This window comes from Lontra canadensis, unplaced genomic scaffold (genome assembly GCF_010015895.1).
Source record: "Lontra canadensis isolate GAN:19392208 unplaced genomic scaffold, GSC_riverotter_1.0 scaffold6, whole genome shotgun sequence".
NCBI lineage: Eukaryota > Metazoa > Chordata > Mammalia > Carnivora > Mustelidae > Lontra > Lontra canadensis.
The window spans coordinates 23,376,984-23,403,660 of NW_022631000.1; the positions used below are offsets into that span (position 1 = coordinate 23,376,984).

At 37.0% G+C, this 26,677-nt stretch overlaps 1 protein-coding gene across 2 annotated transcripts in view; it reads right to left on the minus strand.

Moving 5' to 3' along the window:
* Window positions 1-26,677, minus strand: part of SLC9A9 (solute carrier family 9 member A9) — a 538,337-nt gene that overhangs the window by 497,869 nt on the left and 13,791 nt on the right. For both annotated transcript variants that reach the window (XM_032852421.1, XM_032852422.1), the window contains exon 2: window positions 25,202-25,404. In XM_032852421.1, coding sequence (XP_032708312.1) covers window positions 25,202-25,404 — 203 coding nt within the window. The remainder of the gene's footprint in view (window positions 1-25,201; window positions 25,405-26,677) is intronic.

Here is a 26,677-nt window from a genome sequence, read left to right on the forward strand (position 1 = left end):
CTAGTAAGCAACTGAATTGTAGGCTAGTACAACTGAAGGTCTGGGTTTTTTATTTTCACATCTGTGTGTGGTAGCTGGCAAATGCAATTATCCCTATTTTCAAGAGACAGGAGAAAAAATGAGTGGCATGCTCAGTGTTAATCAATGTGACAGATATTTCACTGAAAATTGAGTCTATATTTGTAGGTAAACTAAATGTGTAGTTTCTGAGGAAATATCAGGCTAACATAACTACTTAGAACAAGATGTAGGAATGTTTAAAAGGAGTTGGGACTCCGAAGTAGATTTTATTATTTTGGTAATTCCTGATTCCTTTGGAAAAGTAGAAGTGGTTAACACAATAATGTGTTCAATAATTTTCAATGCTTTTTTCGTTAAAAATTTAGTAAGTCTCTTCTTGCTACAAAGTACTTAAAGACATGTGATAGATACATTTGAATTCATGAAGGCTATAACTAAAGGAAGGAAAGATAATGTGCAAGCACAGGCACGGGGCTAGGCTATAATTCAGAGTTCTTTAGGACAGCGACACCATTCTGGGCTTGCTAACCTTGCAGGGAGGCTTGATGTTCTGGCAGCATATGAACTGGGTTTTGAAGGATGGATAGGAGCCTATCCATGGACCACCATAAAGAACATGATCCTTTGTCTGCCCTGGGGGAAGTGGACCAATTCACCAAGCCACAGAGGATACTAGTAGCTTCTTGGAGTTTCAGTTATACTCAATAGCAAGTGATTTGAAACATTTTAAATATTCAAATAAATGCAGACAAAGTAAAAAATCTCAAAAACCCTATAGGTGCTTTTACTATAAATAGACTTCAAAGAAAACTTGGCTGGCTCAGGGTCCACAGAGTTGGGACATACCTAGAAACAGCTCAAGAGTGTGTGTTTCCTTTCCTCTGCCCTAAGTTATGCTTTTGCTAGGAGGTCACACACTTGGGAAACAGAAATAGACAATGTAGAGCTCCTAAGGGATAGAGGAGGAATTTAATGCAGATGGGTATTACCTAGACTATGAGCTCTCTCTGACCCTGTGGAGATTGATTTAAACTACACTCATTCAAACATGGAGTAAAGTAGAAGTATTTTATACAAGTAGGATTAAACAATGAAGTGGCCAGTGGGAATATAAATTTGTATAATCTCTTAATAAGGTAATTTGGCAATAGGTATCCAAATGTCAAATGTTCATACCATTTGATTCAGCAATATCTCATCTGAGAATTTATCCTACAGATATGCTTGTATATGTATGGAATTACATAAGGACAAGATAATTCACTGCAGATGAAAGAATAAAAAAAATGTTGGAGATGATTAAACCATGAATTGGTTAAATAAATTACGTGCGATTCATACAGCTGAATACTATGTAACTTTTAGAAAGTCCAGAGAAACTGTCTATGCATTGCAATGGCTGCTCTCAGGGCACCTGGGTGGCTCAGTAGTTAAGCGTCTGCCTTCAGCTCAGGTCATGATCCCAGGGTCCTGGAATTGAACCCCACATTGGACTCCCTGCTCAGTGAGGATCAGTGAAGAGCCTGCTTCTCCCTCTCTATCTGCCTGCTGCTCCCCCTACTTGTGCTCTCTGTCAAATAAATAAAATCTTTAAAAAAAAAAATGAAATAGTTGCTCTCTATAATTTGTTGTCAAGTTAAAAGAGCAAGAATAGCATGTCTAGTGCATATAACAAAGATTGCTATGGACTCACCATACCACATTTCATTTTGTCCTTGTCAGACACCTAGACTTCATTTCCTTGTAGTCATACGGAGTCATATGACAGAGATCTACCCAATTAAATATGGGCAAAAGGAATATAAATTATTTCCAAGCCTGGTCCTTAAAAACCTCTAAATCTTTCATGCTCTATTCCTTTCTTTATTAGCTCATATAGAGCATCTGGCAGAGGCCTCAGATCTCTAGGGACTGCCAGAGCCAGTAGGTTAAAGGAAGTTGGGATGATTAATGGCAACTGGAGAAGACTGTAGTTCTCCCCTCACTGGCCCAAAGGCCATACTGCACTGGGACATGAGCAAGAACTAAGCCATTCCATGTTAATCATTGAGATTTGGGGGTAGTTTGTTAAGGCATTTTGCCTATTCCAAGATTTGTGCAAAAAAGGGATGCAGGATATTTACATATATATGTAAATATGTACATATTTACACAAACACACACACACACACACACATAAACTATTGGTGGCCTCTAGTGAGGTTAGGAAAGAAAAACTGGTAGTAGAAAATAAAGGTAGAAGTTGGAAGAAGGATTTTCTGTATATTTAGTGAGCAGGTGATTATCTTTGTCTGGCTTCATATCTATAAATACAGAGATGACCACTGCTTAGAGCAGTATATCCCAGCATTTTCCCATCATGACACAGTACATGATTATATTGGGTCAATGGGGGCAAGCTGCAGGAAAATTAGGGTCCTGGTGATACTACACAGGGCTGAAAGGATTAAACTTGGGCCTCTGACCACTCTTAGCCCAAGGATGAGGGAATTGATATGTTGTGGCACACCTGTAACCCATCAGTACACCAGCTGAGGCATGCTGTGCAGGATTTAACACTCCTGGCCCTGGTCCCACCTTTCACTCACTCATCCCCAGGAAACAGAGAGTAACTACTCTGATTACTGAGTTGGAAAAAAGGAATTGAGTGTATGCAGCTCAGTGCTGTCCTCTCTCCATGTTGGAATCAGCCTGCTTGCTGAGAGTAGGTGTCCCTGGCTCCATCAAGACCTAAATTTTATAAGAGCAAAGACCAGCAGGAAGGCCCTTACACTCCAGCTGAGTCTGCAGGTAGGTGTGTAAGTCTTTCTAGTTCTAGTGGAAGATGAGCAAGCCAATTCACAAACCAATCCTCACTATTTCAACTAGTTTTTGATCTCCATCTTTCTCACTTTTGTACCTATGTCTCAATTAGTTACAAAACAGATGTAATTAACAGGGAAATGACCTATTCAAGATTCTAACTTACTATTTTGTATCTTTTGAACACTGAGCTACGTGAATGTATTATCTACTCAAAAAATAAAGTCTTTTATTTATAAATTTATTTATTTATTTATTTAGGAAGCTGTCTTGAGTAGATTAATTTGGAGGGGCCTCAAGATTGTCCTGAATGAAGTGAAACCATTGTCAAGTTGCAGTTACCAAAATGAGTCAAAGTAATGACCATGTGAATTCAGGTGGCCATGACAGAATGGAATGAAAGAAATAAACCCAAGAGATATTAATCCATTCAACAAGTATTTACTTAGAATAAACCAGGCATGTGGCAAAGAGGATTAGCAGGGCTTGCAGGTAAAATAGAGCACGAAAAACGAAAAACTCCAAAAGGGACCAATGTTTTTGCTACCTGGATGAATTACTGTGAGAATGTGGTTTGTGAAAAGCTGATGGTGGCAGAGATTGAGAGGTCAGAAAAGCTGAACGCTAATTGACACCTTTGCTCATTGAGTCCAAGATGTCTGTGAGACACTCGAAAATCGATGCTTGGAGGAAAGGGCAAGGCCAAGGAGAAATGATCCAGAATCATCAGCATAGAAGAAATGATTTGACAAGTTTAGTTGAGATCTCTCTCTGAAAGAGTGAGCACCATAGAGAAGACAAGAGGACCAAGGACAGAATCCTGGAATTGGGAAGAAGGACACTACCAGGGAGGGAGACAAGGAAGAAATAATCAGAATGGGAAAGAATGATGCTCAGGGCCATAGAGAGCCAGGAAGAAGTGTGGTGTAAGGAGGTGCTACTCCCTAACACAGGGCTGCCAGATTTAGCCAATAAAAATACAAGTTGCCCAGTTAAATTGGAACTTCAGATAAATAATTCTTTTTCAGAATAATTCTTTAGTACTACATCTGGGACATACACTTCTCAATTATTAATTTTTTATCTGAAACTCACAAAGTAGAGCGAGAGACAAGAATGAAAAACCCCAAAAGGAACCTGTGTTTAGCACCTGGCTGACTGAGGGAATAGCAAAGGAGCAGCTGACTCTCCCTAACCAACTCTGATGTCCATGGCTACAAAAAGGGGTTTGAGAGCTGAGAAGAAATACTTTGGGTTTCTTAATTAGGAAGTGGCTGCTGATCCTTTTCAACTGATTTTCAACCAGAAGTGGGTACAGAGAGTTGAGGAAAAAGTGAGTTCTGATGAGAAAGGGAAAGCAGTGGGTGGCAGGGTCCTTTGAGAACCTGATAAACAGCTGTAGCTGAGATAGAGAAATAGGAAACAAAGAGACAAAGGCCACAAGAAAAGGAGGCAGGAGAGGAGATCAAAACATAGAATGATAAGGGCATAAGTTTAGGGAGGTAAGGAAGTGACATGAGCAGCAAAAAGATAATTCATGTTTTCTTAAAAATGGGGAGAAATCCTACTTTTTTTTTTAAGATTTTATTTATTTGACAGACAGCGATCACAAGTAGGCAGAGAGGCAGGCAGAGAGAGAGAAAAGAGGAAGCAGGTTCCCTACTGAGCAGAGAGCCTGATGCGGGACTCGATTCCAGGACTCTGGGATCATGACCTGAGCCGAAGGCAGAAGCTTTAACCCACTGAGCCACCTAGGTGCCCCAAAATCTTACACTTAACATTCAAATCTGTGGAACAGACACATTAGGAAATAATTATTCACAGTAAAAAGCATTCTTCCATTCCTCCAGATGTTTCCTACAGAGCCCTTGTCTGTGGCAAGCACTCATCAGAGAAACATGCTTTACCTCATGTAGGCTGATGTTTAAGAAGTAATACCACAGACACTACAGGCTGTCAGAGGGAGAAGCTGCCTTACAGGTCACCTGACCTTGGGATCTGAAATCTCTGCCAATGTCTAGGCTGCATGGAAGAGGGGGAGTGATGGGAAGTGGGAGCAACTGCTCTGGTGCCTGCTCTGGATCTGTCCTCCTGTTTCTGCCTGAGCAGTTTTGATTTTACACATTGTGAAGAAGTGTCAGATTTTCTTTGAATGAAGGGTTCCTCTACTAAAAAATGTTTGAAGCCCTGACCTAATATTATCCCCCAGAAAGTTCAAGGAACATGTGGAAGGTCAATGAGCCTCTCAGAGGCAGCACTGAGCTTAAAAATTCTAAAGCACAGTTATTTCTCTTTTATGACATTTATGTTCTTAATTTTGTTCAAATATCTTAAATGATATCTCAGAGTTAAAGTCCTTCCCTCCACTCCTCCTCAAAGACAGCAATACCCTTAAGTCAGAAAGTATTTTTTCTTTCCATGACTATGTTCTTGTACTTCACATGTATGCACCCATAAACAATTACTGATATTATTTTTAGTATACAATATTATATATAATCAGTATTTTTTAAAATTCTACAGAAACTTAAAAAACATATAAATACCATATTGCATTTGGTATATTTTAAAGGTTTACATAAATTTAACCACAAATGTATTTTTGCATTCTGCTTCTTACATTCAACATTATTTTTAAAGATTTATCTATATTAATACATGTGGATTTTGTCCATTCATTTAGACTGCTGTATAGTGTTCTGTTGTATAAATATACCACCATTATTTTTTCCCTTCTCTACCAAGGGAATTAGGACAATCAGTTTATTTCTTATTTTTTGCTATTATTAAAAATAATGCAATAGATATTTTTGTACTTAAGTGCATACATGTGAAAGATTCTTTACAAGAGGAAAATACCTAGAAGTGGGCTGGATGATAAGTTGTATGACTATTCAATTTTAATACGTATTAGCAAATACTTTAAAGTGGTTACACAAATTTAAATTCCTACATGAGAGTATAAAAGTATTTCCCCATGTTCCAGCAAACGCTTAGTATTGACAAATTTCTAATTTTTGCTAGTTGGATAAGTACGAGTTGTTATCACATCATTGTTTACTTTGTATTTCCCTTTATGAAATGAACATATCCCTAATGAAATGAACATATTTTCCTTGTTAATTGATCTTCTGTGATATCTCTTTAGTGAATTTTTTGGGGTCATATCTTTTATACAGTATGACTTTTTCATACTAATTAGTTCATCATAAAATCTTGTTACTATCATGGTTTGGTTATCTATATTTCAAATATATTCTATTCTGTTATCCCTTAAACTTTTCACTCGTGTTTTAATACTGTTTTCAGTCTTTTTCATGTAGAAATTTTTTTTATTTTAATGTAGTGAAGTTTATTCCATTTTTACCTGTGATTTTCACTTTCAGTAACGTCTTTTAAAAAAAAAATTCCCTGTCTTAATGTTATAAATATATTTTCTCCTCCTAAAGTTTCATAATTGGCTGTTTATAATTGAGTCTTTAATCCAATCTCAAGTTTACTCATTATATGACGTGAAATAGTAATCAAATTTTTTTCTTCCAATTGGATAGCCAATTTACCCCAAAATATGCATAGGTATTTGATAGTTCATCTTTTCACACTGGTTTCAGTTGGCTCTCCTCTCCAGTGCTTTTTCAAAGATCCAGAAGACATTCATTCTAATAAATATTTGATAACTATTACCCAATAGTCTATTTAATAATTCAACTATAAGAACAACTTTATACACATAGGTATTCACTGAAGTGTTATTTACAATAGTGAAAATTTAGAAAAAACTCAAGCACATTTACATCCATTACCTGAATTTTTAAAACCCTGAGGAAAGGGTTAGTTTATGATAATAAGTAAAGTTACAAAGTTTTCGAGATCATCTGATTTAAGCCACATAGAAAAAAATATATGTAAAAAGACTAAATAGAAATTTATTTAATTTATAGTGGTTGCATAATGTTATAGGATTATTGGAATTCTTCCTTAAAGGGGAAAAAAAAAAAAACCACCTTTCCAGACCTTCCCAAATGAACATCTTGTAAAGTTATCATTTAGAATCTTGAACATTTGAAATAGAATAGAACCTTTATAAAGATTAAGGGATAATAAAAGGTGATAAACAATAGGTGAGGGAAAGTTAAGAATTGAGGACCCAGATTTTTATGATTTTTCAGTGGGATAAAATACCTAAAAGTCCTGTTGCAGAATCAGGAAAGTAAACAGTAAGTGTTCCTTAAATAGTTAACTCATGTCTTGTCCAATCTATTGAGTTGTTTTCATTCTTTTCCAATATTACTGAAAAGCTGAAAATACTTCCCCCCATTAGAATACCTAGTATTATGAATGCTAATATTAAAAATTGTGGACCACTGAAATATAAGCATTTTTGCATTGCAGTTTGTAGAAGCAGAACTGAATTACAGAGAAATGGCAAAAGGAGAACTTTTAATAGAAGAGAAAATTTTAATAATCATGTTATCATGAAGAAATTATGAGAATATTACACCATAAAACTCTTGTTCACTTTTGAAGTAAGAAAAATTCAAGAAGTTAGAAATACACTATGAACATCATACATGCAAAAATGACAGATATAAACACTGGCATTTATTGGAGGTAGGTAGTGTTTAGAACTCCAGGCAAAATTAGGTAGAGAATTGAGAACAAAACATGTTTATAATTAAATATTTAACTTGGCAGTAGGGAGTTTTAAAAAAGAACATTTAACTATGAGTCAGGAGATCTGGTCCTAAAACCAGTTCTGTTATAGATAAATCTTGATCAAGTCACATAAGCTTTCAGAACCTCAGTTTCCTACTCTGAAACATGGGGGATAATACCTGTTCACTCACGGAATAACAGAGAGGTTGAAATGAGCAATGCAGGGGCACTTGGTGGCTCATTTTGTTAAGTCACCGACTCTTGGTTTCAGCTCAGATCATGATCTTGGGTCATGGGATTGAGCCTTGTGTAGGGCTCTACCCTTAGCAGGGAGTCTGCTTAAGATTGTTTCTCCCTCTCCTTTGCCCCCTTTTTGTGCACACACTAGTCTCAAATAAAATAATTAAAAAAAAAAAAAGAAATGGACAGTGCAATAAGAAAAGTCTTTGTAAATAACAAACTATCTTGGTAGCGGGAATGCACAGTCATTATAATTTAGGGAGGGCTGAGTTCAGAATCTGTCTTCCTCACTTATAGACTGGTACAGTTACCACTTGTCAATTAATCATAATAGGTAATAATAAAAATAACTGACATTTCCATAAAGTTGTTACAGTTTGAAAAGGTGCCTTCATATATAGGTTCTCAGTTTTATTCTTCATAATAACCCTCTGAAGTAAGTATTCTGAACAACCATTTTTAAGAAGTAAAACCAAGGTTCACAGAGCTAAGTGACTTACCCAAAATCACATACCTTGGAAGTAGCAAGATTTAGACTTAAACCTTACTTTCTACTTATGAGTCCATTGCTTTATTGATAACAATGCTAACAAAATTAATAGGTAATATAAACTATGAGTCAGACACTATTCTTTTTTTCTAATTGAAGTATAGTTGATAAACAATGTGACATTAGTTTCAGGTATACAACCAAGCGATTGGACAACTCTATATAATATGTTATGCTCACAAGTGTAGCTACCTTCTGTCACCATACACCACTACTATAATTTCATTGACTATATTCCTTATGTTGTACCTTTCATCCCCATGACTTATTCATTCTATAACTGGAAACCTGTACCTTCCACTTCTTTTCACCCATTTTGCCCATTCTCCTACCCACCTTCCCTCCGGCAACCATCACTTTGTTCACTGTATTTATGGATCTGTTTCTACTTGTTTGTTCATTTGCTTTGTTTTTTAGATTCCGCATAAAAGTGGAATGGGATATTTGTCTCTTTCTGACATATTTTACTTGGCATAACACCCTCTAGGTGCATTCATGTTCTCATGAATGGCAAGATCTCACTCTTTTTAATGGCTGAGTAATACTCCATTCTCTCTCACTAGATATCACATCTTTTTCAATCATTCTTCTATCAATGAACACTTAGGTTGCTTCCATATCTTGGCTCTTGTAAATAATGCTGCAGTGAATACAGGGATGCACATATCTTTTTGAGTTAGTGTTTTTGTTTTCTTTGGGTAAATGCCCAGTAATGGAATTACTGGATTATATGGTATCTCTGTTTTCAATTTTTTGAGGAAACTTCAAACCATTTTCCACAGTGGTTGCACCAATTTACATTCTCACCAACAGTGCATGAGGGTCCCTTTTTCTCCATATCCTTGCCAATACTTGCTATTTCTTGTCTTTTTGATTCTAGCCATTCTGGCAAGTATAAGGATATCTCCTGGTGGTTTTGATTTGCATTGCCCTGATGATTAGTGATGTTGAGCATCTTTTCGTGTGTTTGTTGGACATTTGTATGCTTTCTTTGGAAAAATGTCTATTAGGTCTGCTGCCCAATTGTTAATGGGATTATTCGAGATGGGTTTTTGTTTGTTTGTTTGTTTTGGTGTTTTTGTTTTGTTTTGTTTTTGTTTGGTTTGGTTTTGGTTTTGGTGTTGAGCTGTATAAATTCTTTATATATTTTGGATATGAACCACTTATCAGATATCATTTGCAAATATCTTCTTCAGTTCAGTAGGTTGCTTTTTCATTTTGCAGATGTACAAAGATGTGCAAAGGTTTCTTATTTTGGTGTAAGTCCCTAAAGAGACATATCTAGAAAAATACTGCTAAGGCCAATATCAAAGAGATTACTTCCTACATTTTCTTCTGGTTTTATGGTTTCAGGCCTCACACTTAAGTCTTTAATCCATTTTGAGTTTATTTTGTATATAGTGTAAGGAAGTGGTCTAATTTTGTTCTTTTGCAGGTATCTGGCCAGTTTTCCCAGCACAGTTTACTAAAGAGACTGTCTTCCTCATTGCATATTCTTGCATACTTTGTCATAGATTAATTGACCAGGTAAATGCAGATTTATTTATGGACTTTCTATTCTGTTCTATTGATCTATGTGTCTATTTTTGTACCAGTACCACATTATTTCAATTGTTATAACCTCGTAGTATACCTTGAAATCTGGAATTGTAATACCTCTAGCCTAGTTCTTCCTTCTCAAGACTGCTTTGACTATTCAGGATCTTTAGTGGTTCTATACAGATTTTAGAATTAGTTGTTCTAGTTCTGTGAAAATGCTATTGGAATTTTGATAGGAATTGCACTGAATCTGTACATTGCTTTGGGTACTATGGTCATTGTAACAGTATTAATTCAGCCAATCCATGAGCATAGTATGTCTTTCCATTTGTTTGCATCATCTTCAATTTCTTCTGTCAATGCTCTATAGTTTTCAGAGTACAGGTCTTTTACGTACTTGGTTAAGTTTATTCCTAGGTAATGTATTCTTTTTGGTGCAGTTATAAATGGGATTTTTTCTTCATTTCTCTTTCTGCTACTTCATTTTTAGTGTATTGAAATGTAACAGATTTCTGCATATTAATTTTGTAACTTGAAAATTTACTGAATTCATTTATTACCTCTTTCTAATAGTTTTCTGGTAGAGTCTTTAGAGTTTTCTATGTATAGTATCATGTCATCTGCACATATTGATGATTTTACTTCTTCCTTACCTATTTGGATGCTTTTTATTATTTTTTTTCCTTGTCTGACTGTTGGGGCTAAGACTTCCAGTACTATATTGAGTATAAGTAACAAGAGTAGATATCCATGTCTTTTTCCTGATCTTAGAGGAAAATTTCCCCATTTTTCATCATTAAGTATGATGTTAGCTGTGGGTCTGTCATATATGGCCTGAATTATGTTGAAGTATGTTCCTTCTAATCCCATTTTGTTGAGAGTTTTTATCATGAATCAATGCTGTACTTTGTCAAATACTTTTTCTGCATCTATTGAAATGATCATATGATTTTTATTCTTCATCTTTTTAATGTGGTGTATCACATTGATTGATTTGTAAATATTAAACCATCTGTGCATCCCCAAAATAAACCCCCCTTGTTGAATGCAGTTTGCTAATATTTTGTTGAGGATTTTTTTTTAAGATTTTATTTTATTCATTTGACAGACAGAGATCATAAGTAGGCAGAAAAGCAGGCAGAGAGAGGAGGAAGCAGGCTCCCTGCTGAGCAGAGAGCCCGATGTGAGGCTCGATCCCAGGACCCTGGGATCATGACCTGAGCCGAAGGCAGAGGCTTTAACCCACTGAGCCACCCAGGCACCCCTTGTTGAGGATTTTTAATCTCTGTTCATTAGGGATACTGGCCTATAGTTTTCTTTTCTTTTCTTTCTTTTTACTTATTATTATTATTTTTAGTATCTTCAGCTAGGCACTATTCTAAGTGCTTTACATGTGCTTTCTAATTTGAAACTCACAATGACCCTACAGAGTAGTTAGGATTATCCCATTTTATAAATAGGTAAATTGAGGCATAGGGACATTAATTATTTCACCCAAAGTTACACACTGGTAAGTGGCATCTGAACCAAGTAGTAATATGGCTCCAGGAACTACCCTGTTATCCACTCCACTGCTGGATATGTCCTCATTAGCTGCAAATACATAAAGCCTACCTAGGTTTTACAGATTGTTGCCATGGCACCTAGTCATCAATGGTTAGAGTATCCTATGTTTCTGCATAAGGTTCTTAACACATAAACTTACCCCTATTACCTTTGTTGACTCTTTACTAAGATAACCATTCATCCTGGTTTCATCAGAACAGTTCCAGGTAATGCCTGTTGTCCTGGCTTAATTATTCATCATCTCCTGATTGCCTTCATAGTCAAAATTTTCAGTTTGAAAGACAAATAATGTGGTTTCCTATTCCTGATGCCCAGATTATTGGCCTTTTAAAAAACTACACATAACTTGGATGGGCTGCTTGTAGTACTGCTCTTCATTGTGTTGGTTGTTTATTTCCCTCACTACCTGTGGCACTGACGTGACAGTGAAACTCCATTCTAATACTGACTTGATATCAGCAGGAGAAGGAAAAATAACAAGTGGGTGTAAGAAGGGCCTGGTATCCCATCTCAAGTACTCATTCCTAAATACCCAGTAAGAATTGCAAAAGGAAAACATCCAACAGAGTTGAAAATTTATGTGATTTTCCCCCCACTCTGGAATTGATCCTAGTCTTGGCCAATCTTTATTTATAGGCAGAAGAAACTATGCTTTTTAATCCTCAAATTATACAGGAGCATTGGTCTCACAGACTTTTCCTTTTTGCCTTACAATTTTTCTCAGTTTGCATAATGTTTACAGGCCTTAGCTCTGAAGTGTATGTGCAGCTTCCCCATCACAAGACTTCACCAGGGAGCAACTGGCCTAGGGAAGGAGGACAGGGAAGGGTTGAATCAGCAAGGACCATAGTAATAATAGACACGCTTGAGAAGGCATTGTGGGGGGGGGGGGCGGTGGGGAGGTGCTGAAATCAGCAAAAAGTAGATGCCAAACAGCTTGATTTAAAATTAAAATTATGTGTTTTCAAATGGTGTGTTCACCTTTAAAATGGGCATTAAAAAACAGTACTAAACTTCCTCCATCATTGCCTACCTCAAACTTCACCCCAAAGAGGAAATCCATGCCCATCAAGGGCAGATTTTCAGGAAGCAGAGTAATATTTACAGCATGCCTAACACTAAACATAACATTTTCTCATTTATTTTGAAAAGAAATCCTCTAAAGTGGGTATCACTAATCCCTGTTTTACAGATTTTATAGATAAAAAAAAAAAATAAAAGAAGTTGACTTGTCCAAGGTCTCAATGCTGGAAGTGGCAGAGCTAGGATTCAGCCTGTTCAGCTGTAAAACCACAATGGGACTAGATATTTGTGTCTCCTCAAAATTTTTATGTTGAAATTCAACCCCCAAGGTGTTAGTGTGAGAGGTGGAACCTTCAGGAGGTGATTAGATCATGAGGATAGAACCCTTGTGAATGGAAATAATGTCCTTACAAAAGAAATGCAAGAGAATTCTCTGTTTCCACCATGTAAGAACACAGTGAGAAGACAGCCATCTATAAGCCAAGAAGCTTGCCCTCACCAGACATGGAATCTGCTGGTGCCTTAATCTTAGACTTTCCAGCCTTTGGAACTGTGAGAAGACATGTTTGTTGTTTAAATCACCCAGGCTACAGCATTTTTGACCAAACAGAATCAGACAAAAATCTTATGAACTTCCTTATATCACATTGAAGGCAGTTAGAGGATAAGCTGAAAATATAAAGCCCAAATAGTAGAATTTTAAGACAACCATCTTATGGGAAAGGACTTTTTGGCGAAGTAAAAATGAGGTGTTTGGATATTTCCAATTCTCCTAAAAATGGAGTTATATAGGAATATATTCAGTGGTGTGCTGATAAACCATCTCTGTGGAGCGGGGGAAAAAGCTCACAAGCCCTGACTTGACAATTTCTGTGGTGTAAATAAATATTCCTACCATGGTCCACTTTAACCTACTAATGTTTTAACAACTGGCTTACAAAATATCTGAATATTTAATAAATATAAGCTCTCAAAGGCTAGGACAATTCTACTCTAGTACTCCACTATCTCGTTTTATTGAGATATGTTAACTATATGTTAACTCATTCTTTGGGTACTGCACAAAATCTATATAAGGTTCCCAGTCTATGGGAAGTATAGAAGACTAGAATATGCACCCCCTACCTACAAATAAAAAAAAAATTAAAAAAACCTTTTTTGGCTTAAGGATCATTTTGAGAAACAGGAGAAACTCTGAAGACAGACTAGAAGATACCATTTTGTAAGGAAAATCTGCATTAAGGAAAACTCCATTTGTAAGGCTATCTCCTTCTCAGTACCAAGAATAAAAGTTTGACCCTAATTCATAAGAAACTTATCAATGGGGAAGGTATAGACTTAAATCTGCATAACAACCTTATTCTTGTTTATAGCAATTTTCCTGGTCACCTTCCTAAAACTGGCCTTTCCCACACCCTTCTTTCTTTGTTTTAGCTGAAAATGGTATATAAGTCTGAATTCTAAGCCATCTTTTGACTAGGGACCCTAGTCAAGAATACAGACAGGTAGAAAAAAAGATCTTTTTTCCTCCCCTACAGGTGTCAGTGTGTTGGCTATCAGGAGTTTCCTTCAGTGATAGCCTTGTTGCTCCTGCTGCTAAGAGTGCTATCAGCCCCTTCAGGGATTGTCAGCACTGCAAAAAGCCACCACAACCAAGGCCAGCCCTTTTTCAGAGTAGCCCACAGAATGATTTGGTATTTTAGAGGCCAGGCCATCTCAGTCCAACTGGGCATAAGGCTGAAGAGCCCTTATAACTCCAGAGCTTCCCAACGGGTTAGCCAAAATTGTTGGGCTTGCATCATGGCTTAACTTCTCCCTTGGCCCACTCAGCCTTCTTTCCTCTTCCATTCATAAGGTGTTGATCTCAAGTACACTTAACCATTCCATTCACTGAACTCCACCTAAGAGTCTACTTCTTTGGGCACCCAGTATACAACAGTCAGAAATAAAAGTGAAGAGCACCTAAACTTAAAGGACATTTTTGCTCCACACACCCAAACCTGAGGCAGAACTCTGTAAATCAGTGTTCAGCTAGTTGTACAATCAGAAATGGCTGAAAGGAGCATCTGAGACACCCCTAACTCATCAAATAGCAACAGGAGAGAATCCATTTAAATGCACAGCTTCCTTAGGGTTCCCACCCTTCTTGATGGTTTCCACCCCTCCTGTGTTGATGGATGTGGATCGTGGCTTCAGACTGTATAAGTTACTAATGAGCAGCTTCTTACTGACCTTAGGGAAAAAGCAGGAAATACAGTGGGAGGGAACCTTATATAACTACTCAGTGGAAGCCAGCAATGATAAGTATGCAACCTTGCCACAGTTTCATGTTTTAAAAAGAACAAAGCAAAGGGAGAAAGAATTGAAAGATCCATTTTATCTACTCAGACTAAAAGACTGATGGGAAATCTCTCTTTCTCCCTCCCTCCTGTTTGTTTTTCCTGAGTCCAGCCTCCTTTTCTCTCTCTCCCTCCATCCCAGTTGGATTATTTGGTGGTGAGACTAGCAATTTAACCTTTTGAGTAGCAAACAACCAATCACAGAGCCCTGGTTCTTCACGCTGAGAGGAAATCTGTGAAAGATATCTGGGTGTAAGATGGCCAGCCAGTAAGACAGTTCAGAGTAACAGTGAGAAGTAGCAACTGACAAGAGGGGAATGACACTTCATTATACTATCCATTTACTTACCAAGATCCACAAAGGATTTACCATGGCCAGGCATCCTGAGTTGAGCTGGAGATAAAATATAACCATAGACAGACCTTGTCCCTGCCCTCCTGGAGTTTATGGTCTAGTGAGGAGGTAGATATCAATGCAAACATTACAGATATAAATATTAACTTATAACTCAGCTATGATATTAATGAGAGAACAATAGGTGGAACTATGAAACAAAAGAACTGGATACTAGTGTATAACAGCATGGAATCACTTGTGGTTAGGACTAGTATTTCCACAAAGCTAATCAATCCTTAAGAACACCCTTATCCCAGGCCAAGAGTCCATGTATATACTGGCACTGCTGAGATCAGAATACGGTATTTAAGATTTCAGAAAACAGCAGAATTTTTTTTTTAAAGATTTTATTTATTGATTTGACAGAGAGAGATCACAAGTAGACAGAGAGGCAGGCAGAGAGAGAGAGAGAGAGAGAGAGAGGGAAGCAGGCTCCCTGCTGAGCAGAGAGCCTGATGCGGGACTCGATCCCAAGACCCTGAGATCATGACCTGAGCTGAAGGCAGCGGCTTAACCTACTGAGCCACCCAGGCACCCCCAGCAGAATTTTTAAAGAAAGTTGTCTAATCTAAAACAGTTAAAATAAAAATAAAATTTTAACAAAATATGGCCTGCTCTATTGGTCTCTTAAGTTGAGGTGTGCATATGCTAGGGAGTGAACAAGATGATCCACTTGGATGTGCAAAAAACTTTTCCTATTTCATTTTTATCTCACCCTTATTAAAATTCTAATTTAATATTGCTTTATAATGTATATAACATATTGGTATAATAGTAGTGTTCATAATATAATTGTATTTGCATTTCATTTGTAAGTATGTAGGCATATATTAGATACAGACACTCAAGAGTGTTTCACTGATGGGGTACATAATCAAAAGTTTGGAAATCAATGTTTTAAAGTGTTTAGCAGTTTGCTGGTACATAATAATAATAAATATTTACCGAGAAGTTACTGCATGCTTGACATATTAGCCCTTTATATGAATAATTTCATTTAGCCCTCATAATGATATTTTTATTTACATTTATTTTACTTTTATTTATTTGAGAGAGAGAGGAAGAAAGAGAAAGAGCATGAGTGGGGGGAGGGGCAGAGGGAGAAGGAGAAGTAGGCTGCCCGCTGAGCAGGGAGCCCCACTCAGGACTTGATCCCAGGACCTGAGTTCATGACCTGAGCCAAAGGCAGATGCTTAACCAACAGAACCATCCAGGTACCCCCATGATAATCTTTTGATGTTACAAGTATTGCCTCACTTGACAAACTAAAGCATGGAGGGTTAGTTCACACACTGAAGATCACCCAGCAGATTAAAGGTACACATGGGGTTGGAACCTAAATATTTCACCTGTGGAGTGGTGCTCTAAGCATGATTTCATGCTGCCTTATATACACCAGATTGCTACCACATATATGTTCAAAAGGATAATATTTTGGGATTTTGGGGAGAAGGTTACTTAGGAATATTTTGGGGATAACATATAATAAATACATGGCTTTTGAATAAGTACAGAAAACAGTATCAAATAACAAGGTATGAGTCATACTTATTAAAGATCAGCCTCTTGTGGAACATACTTCATCATGATCTTGAACTGAATAGGATACGGAAGTAGAGAGAACAACTTCAAAGCCCCCAGATACCCACTACCCCAGAGAACAGCTGTGCAAACCTGTCCTTTGATGCCTAAGTGGGTGGCAGCTACTCTGCATCACAAAGCACTGGTCTATGGTGTGTTCTGCAATGCTGGCTCTCATAGTTCCTAAGCGACATGTCTGTACTACCACTGTCAGTCATTTCTGGGACTAGGCAAGTGGATGATCAGATGGATGAAACCCCAGGTTTCTATACATGACTAAGGCTGCAAAGGCCCAAGAACCACCATCATGTTCTTGGTGACCTAATATGATCTAAGGCCAGGCAATAGTTAGAAGGCAGGGGTGACTGGGAGATAAGCGGGAATCCCAATTGTTTCTTCCCACTGTGGTCTGGGATATTTTCTAGGTCTTGAAGCCAGAAATTTGAGAGCTATTCCCTTCCAGCCAGTTCCCTCTTACCAAATTTTGTCATGTTAGAAAGAGCACTAACCCCAGTATTAAACATATGCAGACACTTCCACATGACTCCTTTCTTTTCCCAACCAAGAGTGAGTGTGAGATTTTATGCTCGAATCATATGGCATTCCAAGAGCTCTTTGTCACCAACAGCCTTTACATTATTTTGAGTAGCTAGGGATTTTGTTAAGAGATAAAATTGGACAGCTAGTTGGAACATAATCCCTGCCCTCAAATAAATGTTCCATGGTTAGTTTCCTTAAAACTTAAGTCCTGAGTGATGATTTGCAAAGAAGGAAAAAGTCCTCTAATCTAGAGATCAGAAGAGTTTCCTACTGCCATGCCCATAGCCCTATATCCAAAAGTTCAGCTACATTCTAGGTGACAAGAGCTTAACCCAAACTCTCCCAAACATATCTGGAAAGGGAATGCTATCTACTGTAATTCTTAATTCTGCAGTTTGGGGTGCTCCCAGTTACAGTCAAAGTATAGTAGAACAACTCCTTAGTGTTGGGCTGTGCTTTCGGAAGGCAAGCCTACAAAATAGGCTAATGTCATGTAGAGCCTGCAAGGCTTCCTGTTAATTCTGCATTTTTTGTATTTTCACTCCCCATTCCAAGTCAATGTCTCTTCATCTCCTCCACCCTTATTTACCACAACAAATAGAATTTTCCAGGATTTTTGGTATAGACAAAATCACCTTAAATATAAATGAAAAATATAGCAAAGATCTGGCAAGGGGGAAAATGACTTAGAGTAAGCAAAGACATTTAGTGTTATTTTATTTTGTCCCCTGCTTTGAAATTCCTTTCCACATCTGCATGGCTTACTCCCAGCATCATTCAGATCTCAACTCCAACTTCACTTTCTCAGTGAGGCCTTTCCTATAGAACATACCCAAATATACTTTGCTCCTCATCCTCTCATTTTGCTAATGTTTCTTCACAGCACATGTCTCTACCTGACATTATAAATGATTGTGCTAAACTGTCCCTTGTCTATCTCTACCCTAGAATCTAAGCTGCAGGAGAACAAGATCTTTGTTTTGTTCACTACTGTCCTTGCAGTACCTAAAACAAGAGCCCGGCTTATGATGAATGTCCAATAAATAAATATTTGTTGAATGACTAAATTAATGAAGAAAATAAATTCAATGACTAAATTACAACCATATGGAACTAAGCAGGGATACGTAAATCAAACCTACAATGAGATATCAGTTCCCACCTGTTAGAATGACTATTCTCAAAAAACCCAAGATATTAAGTGTTGACAAGGATGTGAAGAAAAAGGAATCCTCGTGCACTGTTGGTGGGAATGTAAACTGGTGCAGCCACTGTGAACAATAGTATGGGGGTTCCTCAAAAAATTAAAATTAGAATTACCATATAATCCAATAATCCTACTTCTGGGTATATAGCCAAAGGAACTGAAATTAATATCTCCACAAGATATCTGCCCTTTCACATTCATTGCAGCATTATTTACAATATTACTATTTATAATTATTTATGTTACTTAAAAAAGCCAAGATATGAAAACAAACTAAGTGTCCATCAATGAATGCATGGGTAAAGAAATGTGGTGTACACACACACACACACACTTAATATTCAGCCAGAAAAAAGAAGGAAATCCTGCCATTTGTGACAACATGGATTGGCTTTGAGGACACTATGCTAAGTGAAAAAGGTAAAAAAGACAAATATTATAAGATATCACTTATGCCAAATCTAAAGAAGTGAACTCAGAAACAGAGAACAGATTGGTGGTTGCCAGAGGTGAGAGGTGAAGGTTGGGGGAAATGGATGAAGGTGGTCATAAGATACAAACTGGCAGCTGTAAGATAAGTAAGTCCTGGGGATGTAATGTACAGCATGGTGACTATAATTAATAATATCGTATTATATATGTGAAAGTTGCTAAAAGTAGATCTTAAAAGTTTTTATCACAAGAAAAAATTATAAGTATGTGAGATAATGGATGGTAACTAAATTTATTGTGGTAATCATTTCATAATACCTACATATATCAAATCACTATGTTGTGTACCTTAAACTTATACAATCTCATATGTTGATTATATCTCAATAAAATGAGAAAAAATAAAAATCAAATAAATAAGAATACTTTCACAGGGGGAAAAAAAGGCAAAAACAACCCAAATGGAATACTTAGAGTCTTGAGACATTTTTGAAATCATTTCTCAGGCCAACTTTTTGGAAAAAAAAATGGATAAATATGGAAAAAAAAACACCTGAGATGGAAAAAAATTGATGTTTCTTTAGTAACAATAGTAAGGTTTAGGATGAAGGTAGCTAAGTCTATTCAAAGAGCCTATCCCATTCACTGCCAAGTTTTAGATCCCCCAGGTTCATGTCGTATGATCAAAGACTTGTCACAAAATAGAAACATAGGTCATGAATCTCTTTTCTCTATAGAATGGAAGAATAATTGGTAATATTCTGCAAATGTTTCTCCAAACCCCAAGGGCTGATCTATTGTGATGCTTGCTTCTCTGAGTGTGCTCAGAACAATTTTAGAGGAGGTTTCTTTCCTGTCTTTTCTTATTCTTCCCAAAAGTGTCCTAGCATTAACTGGACATATTTATCTCATGGTCCAATGACTTCAGTCAAGCTGTTCCTGTTACCAGAAGAGCTTTGCCCTCTAGCCTCTGAAACCAGAATAATGAAGCAAAGGGAAAGACTGGAAAGAACAAAAATAGTTCACAAAAAATATATGAGAATTAAGACTCTAAATCACAAAAGTCTAAATACCATTAGAAAAAGTTGGATAGTGAGAATAAATTAAGACGCCGAGGTTTTAGGGCTGCAAATACAAAATTATTTATTAAGGTCACATGATTAGCTGTTGCTGTCAAGGTGTCCTTAAAATATCTCTAAAATATAAAGTATTACCAACACAATTGATAATAGCCTCAATGTGACCTATTTGCAGCCTAGCAATTCTCTTTAATGACAAACAAGACTGATTATTCAGCAGAGTAACTTACGCCAAAATAACTTCCCTGACCAAATGATAGCGTCACTTGTCATACAGGAAGTGAAGACTTGGCAAAATTTTCACTGGGCAGTTTCCTTTGACTTTTCACATTACAGTCAACTGATTTATGAATCATAGGAAGTATAAATTTAACTGTGCTGACAACTCTTTGGAAGTGGACTAGATCTGCAAGACCTTTCCAGCCAAATGGCCTACTGAATCCTCCAACTCAATATTGTAAAAACATAATGTGTTAAATCATTAATAGATAAATTAGTGATGAGACTAGATTGATTTATTCATTCATCAATTTTAAACTAATTATGATTTTCCCCTAACCAGCTCCTTCCCCTAACTTCTAACTTCTCCATTTCTGTCCTACCACCTCTATGAACCAACAAGACCTGGTAGCAGAGTAAGCCATTCTCCCTTCTCATGCTCACTAGATCCAAATTGTACAACATCTTCCTTCCTTGTTTCTCTTCCATGTGCCCCTTGGTTACCATCCAAGCTTAGGCCTCATTTGTCTGCTTGCTTTCACTCCCTACCCTCTACACACAGCAGGCTGTGTAGCAACTATCCCTTTGTTTTGGTCAACACTGTCAAATAGAGAGTGCATTATTCAACCTGGCATTTAATCATTTCTGTAATCAAGCTCTCCCCTTATTTCTAGCCCTCTGTTTCACTGGTCTTCCATACTTCAACTAACTGGAATTGTTTTTCTTTCTTGGAATAATCTCTACACCTTTTTTCCACTTCCATATCATGTTTTTGTCTTTGTTTGTAATGACTCTCCCACCTCCACACATTATATACACTATCACCACTGCCAGAGTCAATCAACTCTCTTTCTTTGAAATCTTTCCTATCACCCTAATAATAAATAATATTGTCCTTCCTGAGTGCCTGAGGGACTTGGCCCCCTCCCTTAATAACAGCTTTGTGGTATATTTACTCTTTTATTTATTTGTTGTGTTTTCCCCTGATTCATTATTAAAATCTTTGAGACAATTACTTCAGAAATGAAGCTGATAGGACTCACTCAATTCATTTGTGTTGAAAGAATGAATGAATGAGTGAGTGATGGAGAAAGTTCTTATATCACCTGCTCTTCAAAAGCAAGTTTTAAACTTCCTATTAATATAAAATTCAGAAATACTTAGCAGATATTTTGGTGTTCCTAGATATTACATAACAAATTAATGTAAAGCCATCATGAAACAGAATATAGGCCCCATTCAGCTAAAACTAGTTACACATGTCTTGGGTACACAGAACAACTGATGATATTGGAAGCATTAACTAGATAAATACAAAGCAATATAACCTAGTTTTATTTTCCCAGAAGGTTGTTTTGAGACCATTAGTTGTTCATAATGTATAGGAAAATATTGTTTTCATAAATTTTTAAGTGAAAATATTTTTTTCTTTTCTATACTTCCCTATGTATTGAGCATGACTGAAACAAGCTTGGCATATGGTATTTTATAGTCCTCACAATCTATGTGCTATAATTTAGAACTGAATTATATACAGGTGTAAATTATATATTGATTTTTTCTCCCAAACAAATATTAAATGAATGGGGAAAACCTCCACACATTTCCTTAATTCCTGGCATTTATTAAGCACTTAAACATTATCTTGTAGCAGCAGTGATACCATTGGTGTTAGGAGGTAGTGCAGTGGTGATGGCACCAGTGGTGGTGGTAGTGGCAGTGGTAGTAATAGCAGAAACAGTAATAGCAGTGCAATGTAAAGGGTTTTGTGGGAGATTCATTAGATACATCACCTCATTTAAATATTAAAACAACTCCACAGAATAGTTCTAATCCCTCCACTTTATAAATAAGAAAGCTGGAGTTCAAGGAACTTACTAAGGATATAAAAAAGATCTATCTGGTCCTGAATTTTTTTTTTCCTATATCACAGTATTGCCTCCTTATAAGCCATCCAATGAACAAATGCTTTTTTGGAATCCTTTTGCATCTGACATAGATTGGTTGAATAATTGATTGATATGAACAGCTGAGTGTAGTGCAGAATTCCCAGTAAGAAAGGCAGATCATGGTTTTTTTTTAAATTTTCGCAGACTAACTAGGCACCCCCCCCACCAACATCAACATATAAGAAACAAATTGTGAATTAAAATATACTTTAGCCCCTTATAATAAACAAGATCCTTTCCACTTAAACTCATCTAGTATGGTTAAGTGTACCAGTGGATGCCTCTTTCTCCACCAGCAATGAGGGAAGGATTTACTCTGGGTACTGAGTCGCCTATTGCCAACTGTGGATGCCTGGGGGGACAAGCGTTAATAATGACAAATGAGTCACATGATTTAGACATTAATCTAGAAAATACTTTAGCCAGTCAACGTCAATTAAACTTTTTATGTATTGAACTCATAATCTACTGAATGAAAAAACCAAGAAGACCCCAGCAACTTGGACATTTTCTCTTAACTCTTTCCCTAGTTTTTCAAAAGCAAACACTGGAGTCTGGCTACTGGCAAAGGAATCAATATGTCAATAATACAATAATAAAATTTCTGATCAGTTACCAGCAATCCCGCTGAAAAAAATTGCTATAGTAACAAGGATAATTATCAGCATCTTAGGGGGTCAACCTGTTTGGTGAAATAATGTTTTTTAGAAATGCAGATAAAAATGGGTAAGAGAGTGAGGAAGTAAATAAATACCTTTTTTTAAATAAATAATTTATGTCCAGGTGCTAACCAGAGGTAAAACTGAAAAGTATGTTTTGTTTTGTTTTTCCAGAGATTTTATTTATTTGACAGAAAGAGACACAACAAGAGAGGGAACACAACAGGGGGAGTGGGAGAGGGAGAAGCAGGCTTCCCATCGAGCAGAGAGCCAGATGATGGGCTGAATCCCAGGACCCTGGGATCATGACCTAAGCCAAAGGCAGCCGCTTAACAACTGAGACACCCAGGTGCCCCTGAAAAGTATGTTTTAATTAAAATCCTATGCTGCCAACAAAGTCATTTAAAAATTATTTATTTTAAGATAGATAATTTTCCATTATCCATATGAACAGAAAGAATCATGTGGAAGAAATCATCCAAAACAGCAGAAGATCTAGAAGTTGCTATTTATTTCAGAAATACATTATTTAATTTGTTTTTTGCATGTTTCAATTCACTTTTCTAAGTCTCATTTAGGCTAATATTATAGTTTGACTTTCCTGAGCCCTCATCAAGTGCTAGAAGGAAGTTAATCTAGAAATGTGCTAGTGGATGATAATGTGAAAAAAAAACCATTAAAAATTATCTACTTTGAATGAGGAAAAATGACAGACCAAGTGTCTTCTCTTTTACCCCAAAACTCTCAAAATGGAAACAAATAACTATATATTAAAGGAAAACTAAATCTGTATGAGTGAAAGTGCTAAAACAAACTTCCCTATTATCAAGGAAACTCTCAGGTCTGACTCAAAATATTCCAGAATGAGTCACATAAGATCCTGGTTCTTAGCATGTACTTGCATTGTTAAACACAAATTCACTTATTCCTTGTTCCAAGGACTGATCCAGAACGCATAACATAATATAAGAGATAATCTTGGGGCACCTGGGTGGCCCAGTCAGTTAAGCAACAGACTTAAGTCTTGGCTCAAGTCTAGATCTGAGATCCAGCTCTCCCTTACCCCTAACAGCAGGCTTGTGCTCAGCATGGAGTCAGCTTAAGACTTTCTCCCTCAGGATGCCTGGGTGGCTCAATCAGTTAAGCATCTGCTTTGGGTTTAGGTCATGATCCCAGAGACCTGGGATTGACTCTTGCTCAGCAGGGACCCTGCTTCTCCCTCTGCCTCCTGCTCCAGTTTGGGCTTCTCACTCTCTTTCTCTCTGATAAATAAATAAAAATCTTAAAAAAAAAAAAAAAGATTCTCTCTCCCTTTGCCCTGCTCCCTTCTCTCTCCCTAAAATCAATAAATAAATCTTAAAAAAAAAGAAAAAGGTAATCTTGTCTGTTTTCTGACCCAGAGTCCTGAGAGCAGAAGGAAACTTCCTTCCAATAATTGAAACAGTTCACAAGTTTACAAAAGTAAAACCATTTTTAAAAGAGGGGTTGTGGGGGCACCTGGGTGCCTCAGATGGCTAATAGTCTGCCTTTGGGTCAGATCATGATCTCTAGGTCCCAGGATTGAGCCCCTTGTCAGGTTCCCAACTCAACAGGGGGTCTGCTTCTCCCTCTCCCTCTGCTTCTCCCCCTGTTTGTGCTCTCTCTGTTTCAAATGAATAAACAAAATCTTTTAAAAAATAAAATAACAGAAGGGTCACTTCACAATTTTTCTTTTTCCTACCTAAGATTTCCCAACTAAACTGGTGGGGTGAAGATCTCTTGAGATTGACTGTGTGTCAGTGTATTTATAAACAGCCAAGAGGCCAGTGTTTTGTGTTGGCAGCCAAAAGCCAGTCATCCTAAATCAAGGTTTATAGGTGCAAATTTTTTCACTCCCCTCTCTATTTCTTTTGATTTAAAGGAAATTTTATCTGAGTAGCCAGCTGGCAATATATACAATGACATTTAGAACACATGTGTACGAACTTGAAACAAGTAGGGGCATTTAGGTGACTCAGTTGGTTTAAGTGACTAACTCTTGATTTTGGCTCAGGTTATGATCTCAGGATCTGAGATTGAGCCCCAAGTCTGTCCTGGGTGTGGAGTTTACTTAAGATTCTCTCTCTCCCTCCTTCTGCCTCCCCACCCTTTCTCTCTCTCTTTAAAAAAAAAAAACAAAACAACAACAACAAAAAAAAACCACAAAACAAACTTGAAACAAGTATCATGAAAGAGAAGAATTACTATCTTTTTATTGAGTGTATTTGTGATTTGCAAAACAATTATATTAAGTATACCCCCTTAGTCAACTAAATTGGCCCAATAGTGTGGTGTTTAAAAAGGACATATACATGTGTGTTAATATGTTGCATATGATGGGTCAATTATTTAAATAAAAATATATGACCAGATGGAATGCTTACCTTTTCAAGTATAGCATTTCCTTGGTGAGGATTGATGTTATGCTGGCTTATTTCTCTCTTGTATTTATATTCATAAACTTGGTCAGTGATATTAATCAGCAGAGTTGATGGACTGAAGGCCAGTTTTCCACAGTCATACACAGTTCCACTTTCAATATCTGTTGGTGCTGTAGCATATCGTAATATTAATCCCATTATGAGGCCTAGAATAAAGAATAAACAATTACAATGGAGGAGCTGAATCTAAAATGTTCTATCAGACGCTTTTAAGTATATGATTCTGAACTTGTGGAATTAGTAGGAGATAAGTATTTGTCCTTACCTGCCTTAGAAAATTGTTCACTCTTCTAAAGATACCAGTTCAATAGATTACATTAAGATATTTGTGGTGTGGACACTATTGCTTAAATATCCAACACATATTCCCCTATTTTTCCTTTCCAATGGAGGCACAAATTTTGGAAAGAAAAGCTACCCACTTCTTCTATCCAACCAAATGTTTCGAGAAAACCTTTGTTTTTTAACAGATACTGGGTAATCTGATCAGCCAGGAGATCAAATTTCCCAGAGAGATTTTGCTCCACAAATCAGCACATATCTAAAACAGTGCCATCAAACTTAAATGAGGCACTTATATACCATGGTTGGGAAAGAAGTGTTATTCATTTTCTCCTTTGGGACATGACAGAGGTGATTTGTTCCCCCCCACCCCCCCCTTTTTTTTTTTTTTTTTTTTTTTTTTTTTTGCTGGCAGATATCCTATGACATTGAGGGGACCCATCCCAGGGCATGGTCAATATACTGAGAATCTTAGGACCAAGGTACAGACAGAACATAAGTCCTGATGACTTCACTAAATCACTGGAGCAACCTATTCTGGAGGTACCCTACTTCTAGACTTCTTGTTATGTGATACAATACATTCTTTAATTTTTCAAACAGCTTTAAAAAAAAAAGACTTTATTTATTCGACAGAGAGAGAGACAGCGAGAGAGGGAACACAAGCAGGGGGAGTGGGATAGGGAGAAACAGGTTCCCCAATGAGCAGGGAGCCCAATATGCGGGACCCTGAGATCATGACCTGACCCAAAGGCAGATGCTTAACAACTGAGCCTCCCGGGCACCTCTTTTTCAAACAACTTTGAATCAAGTTTCTGTCTACCTGTAGCAAATGCACTCTAAAGAGACAACATTCCTTTCAGTGAAGAGTTGAACCCAAGTAACAGTTCTTGACTTTTAAGTGTACATACGTCCATGTTAGGATGCTCATGGTAATCTGGTAACTGTAAACGCTCCTAATACTTTGGATTTGTTACTAAATAGCAAAGAAACTTCAGAGGCTTATCCATTCCTCAATTTAAAATTTGGACTGATGTATGTGTTTTAGGATAAATCCACAATCCCCTCTTTAAAACACCAAATGTTTAAGGTTTTACCACTCTTGTGAATCCAGTCACCTAGCAGCCTTTCTTTATT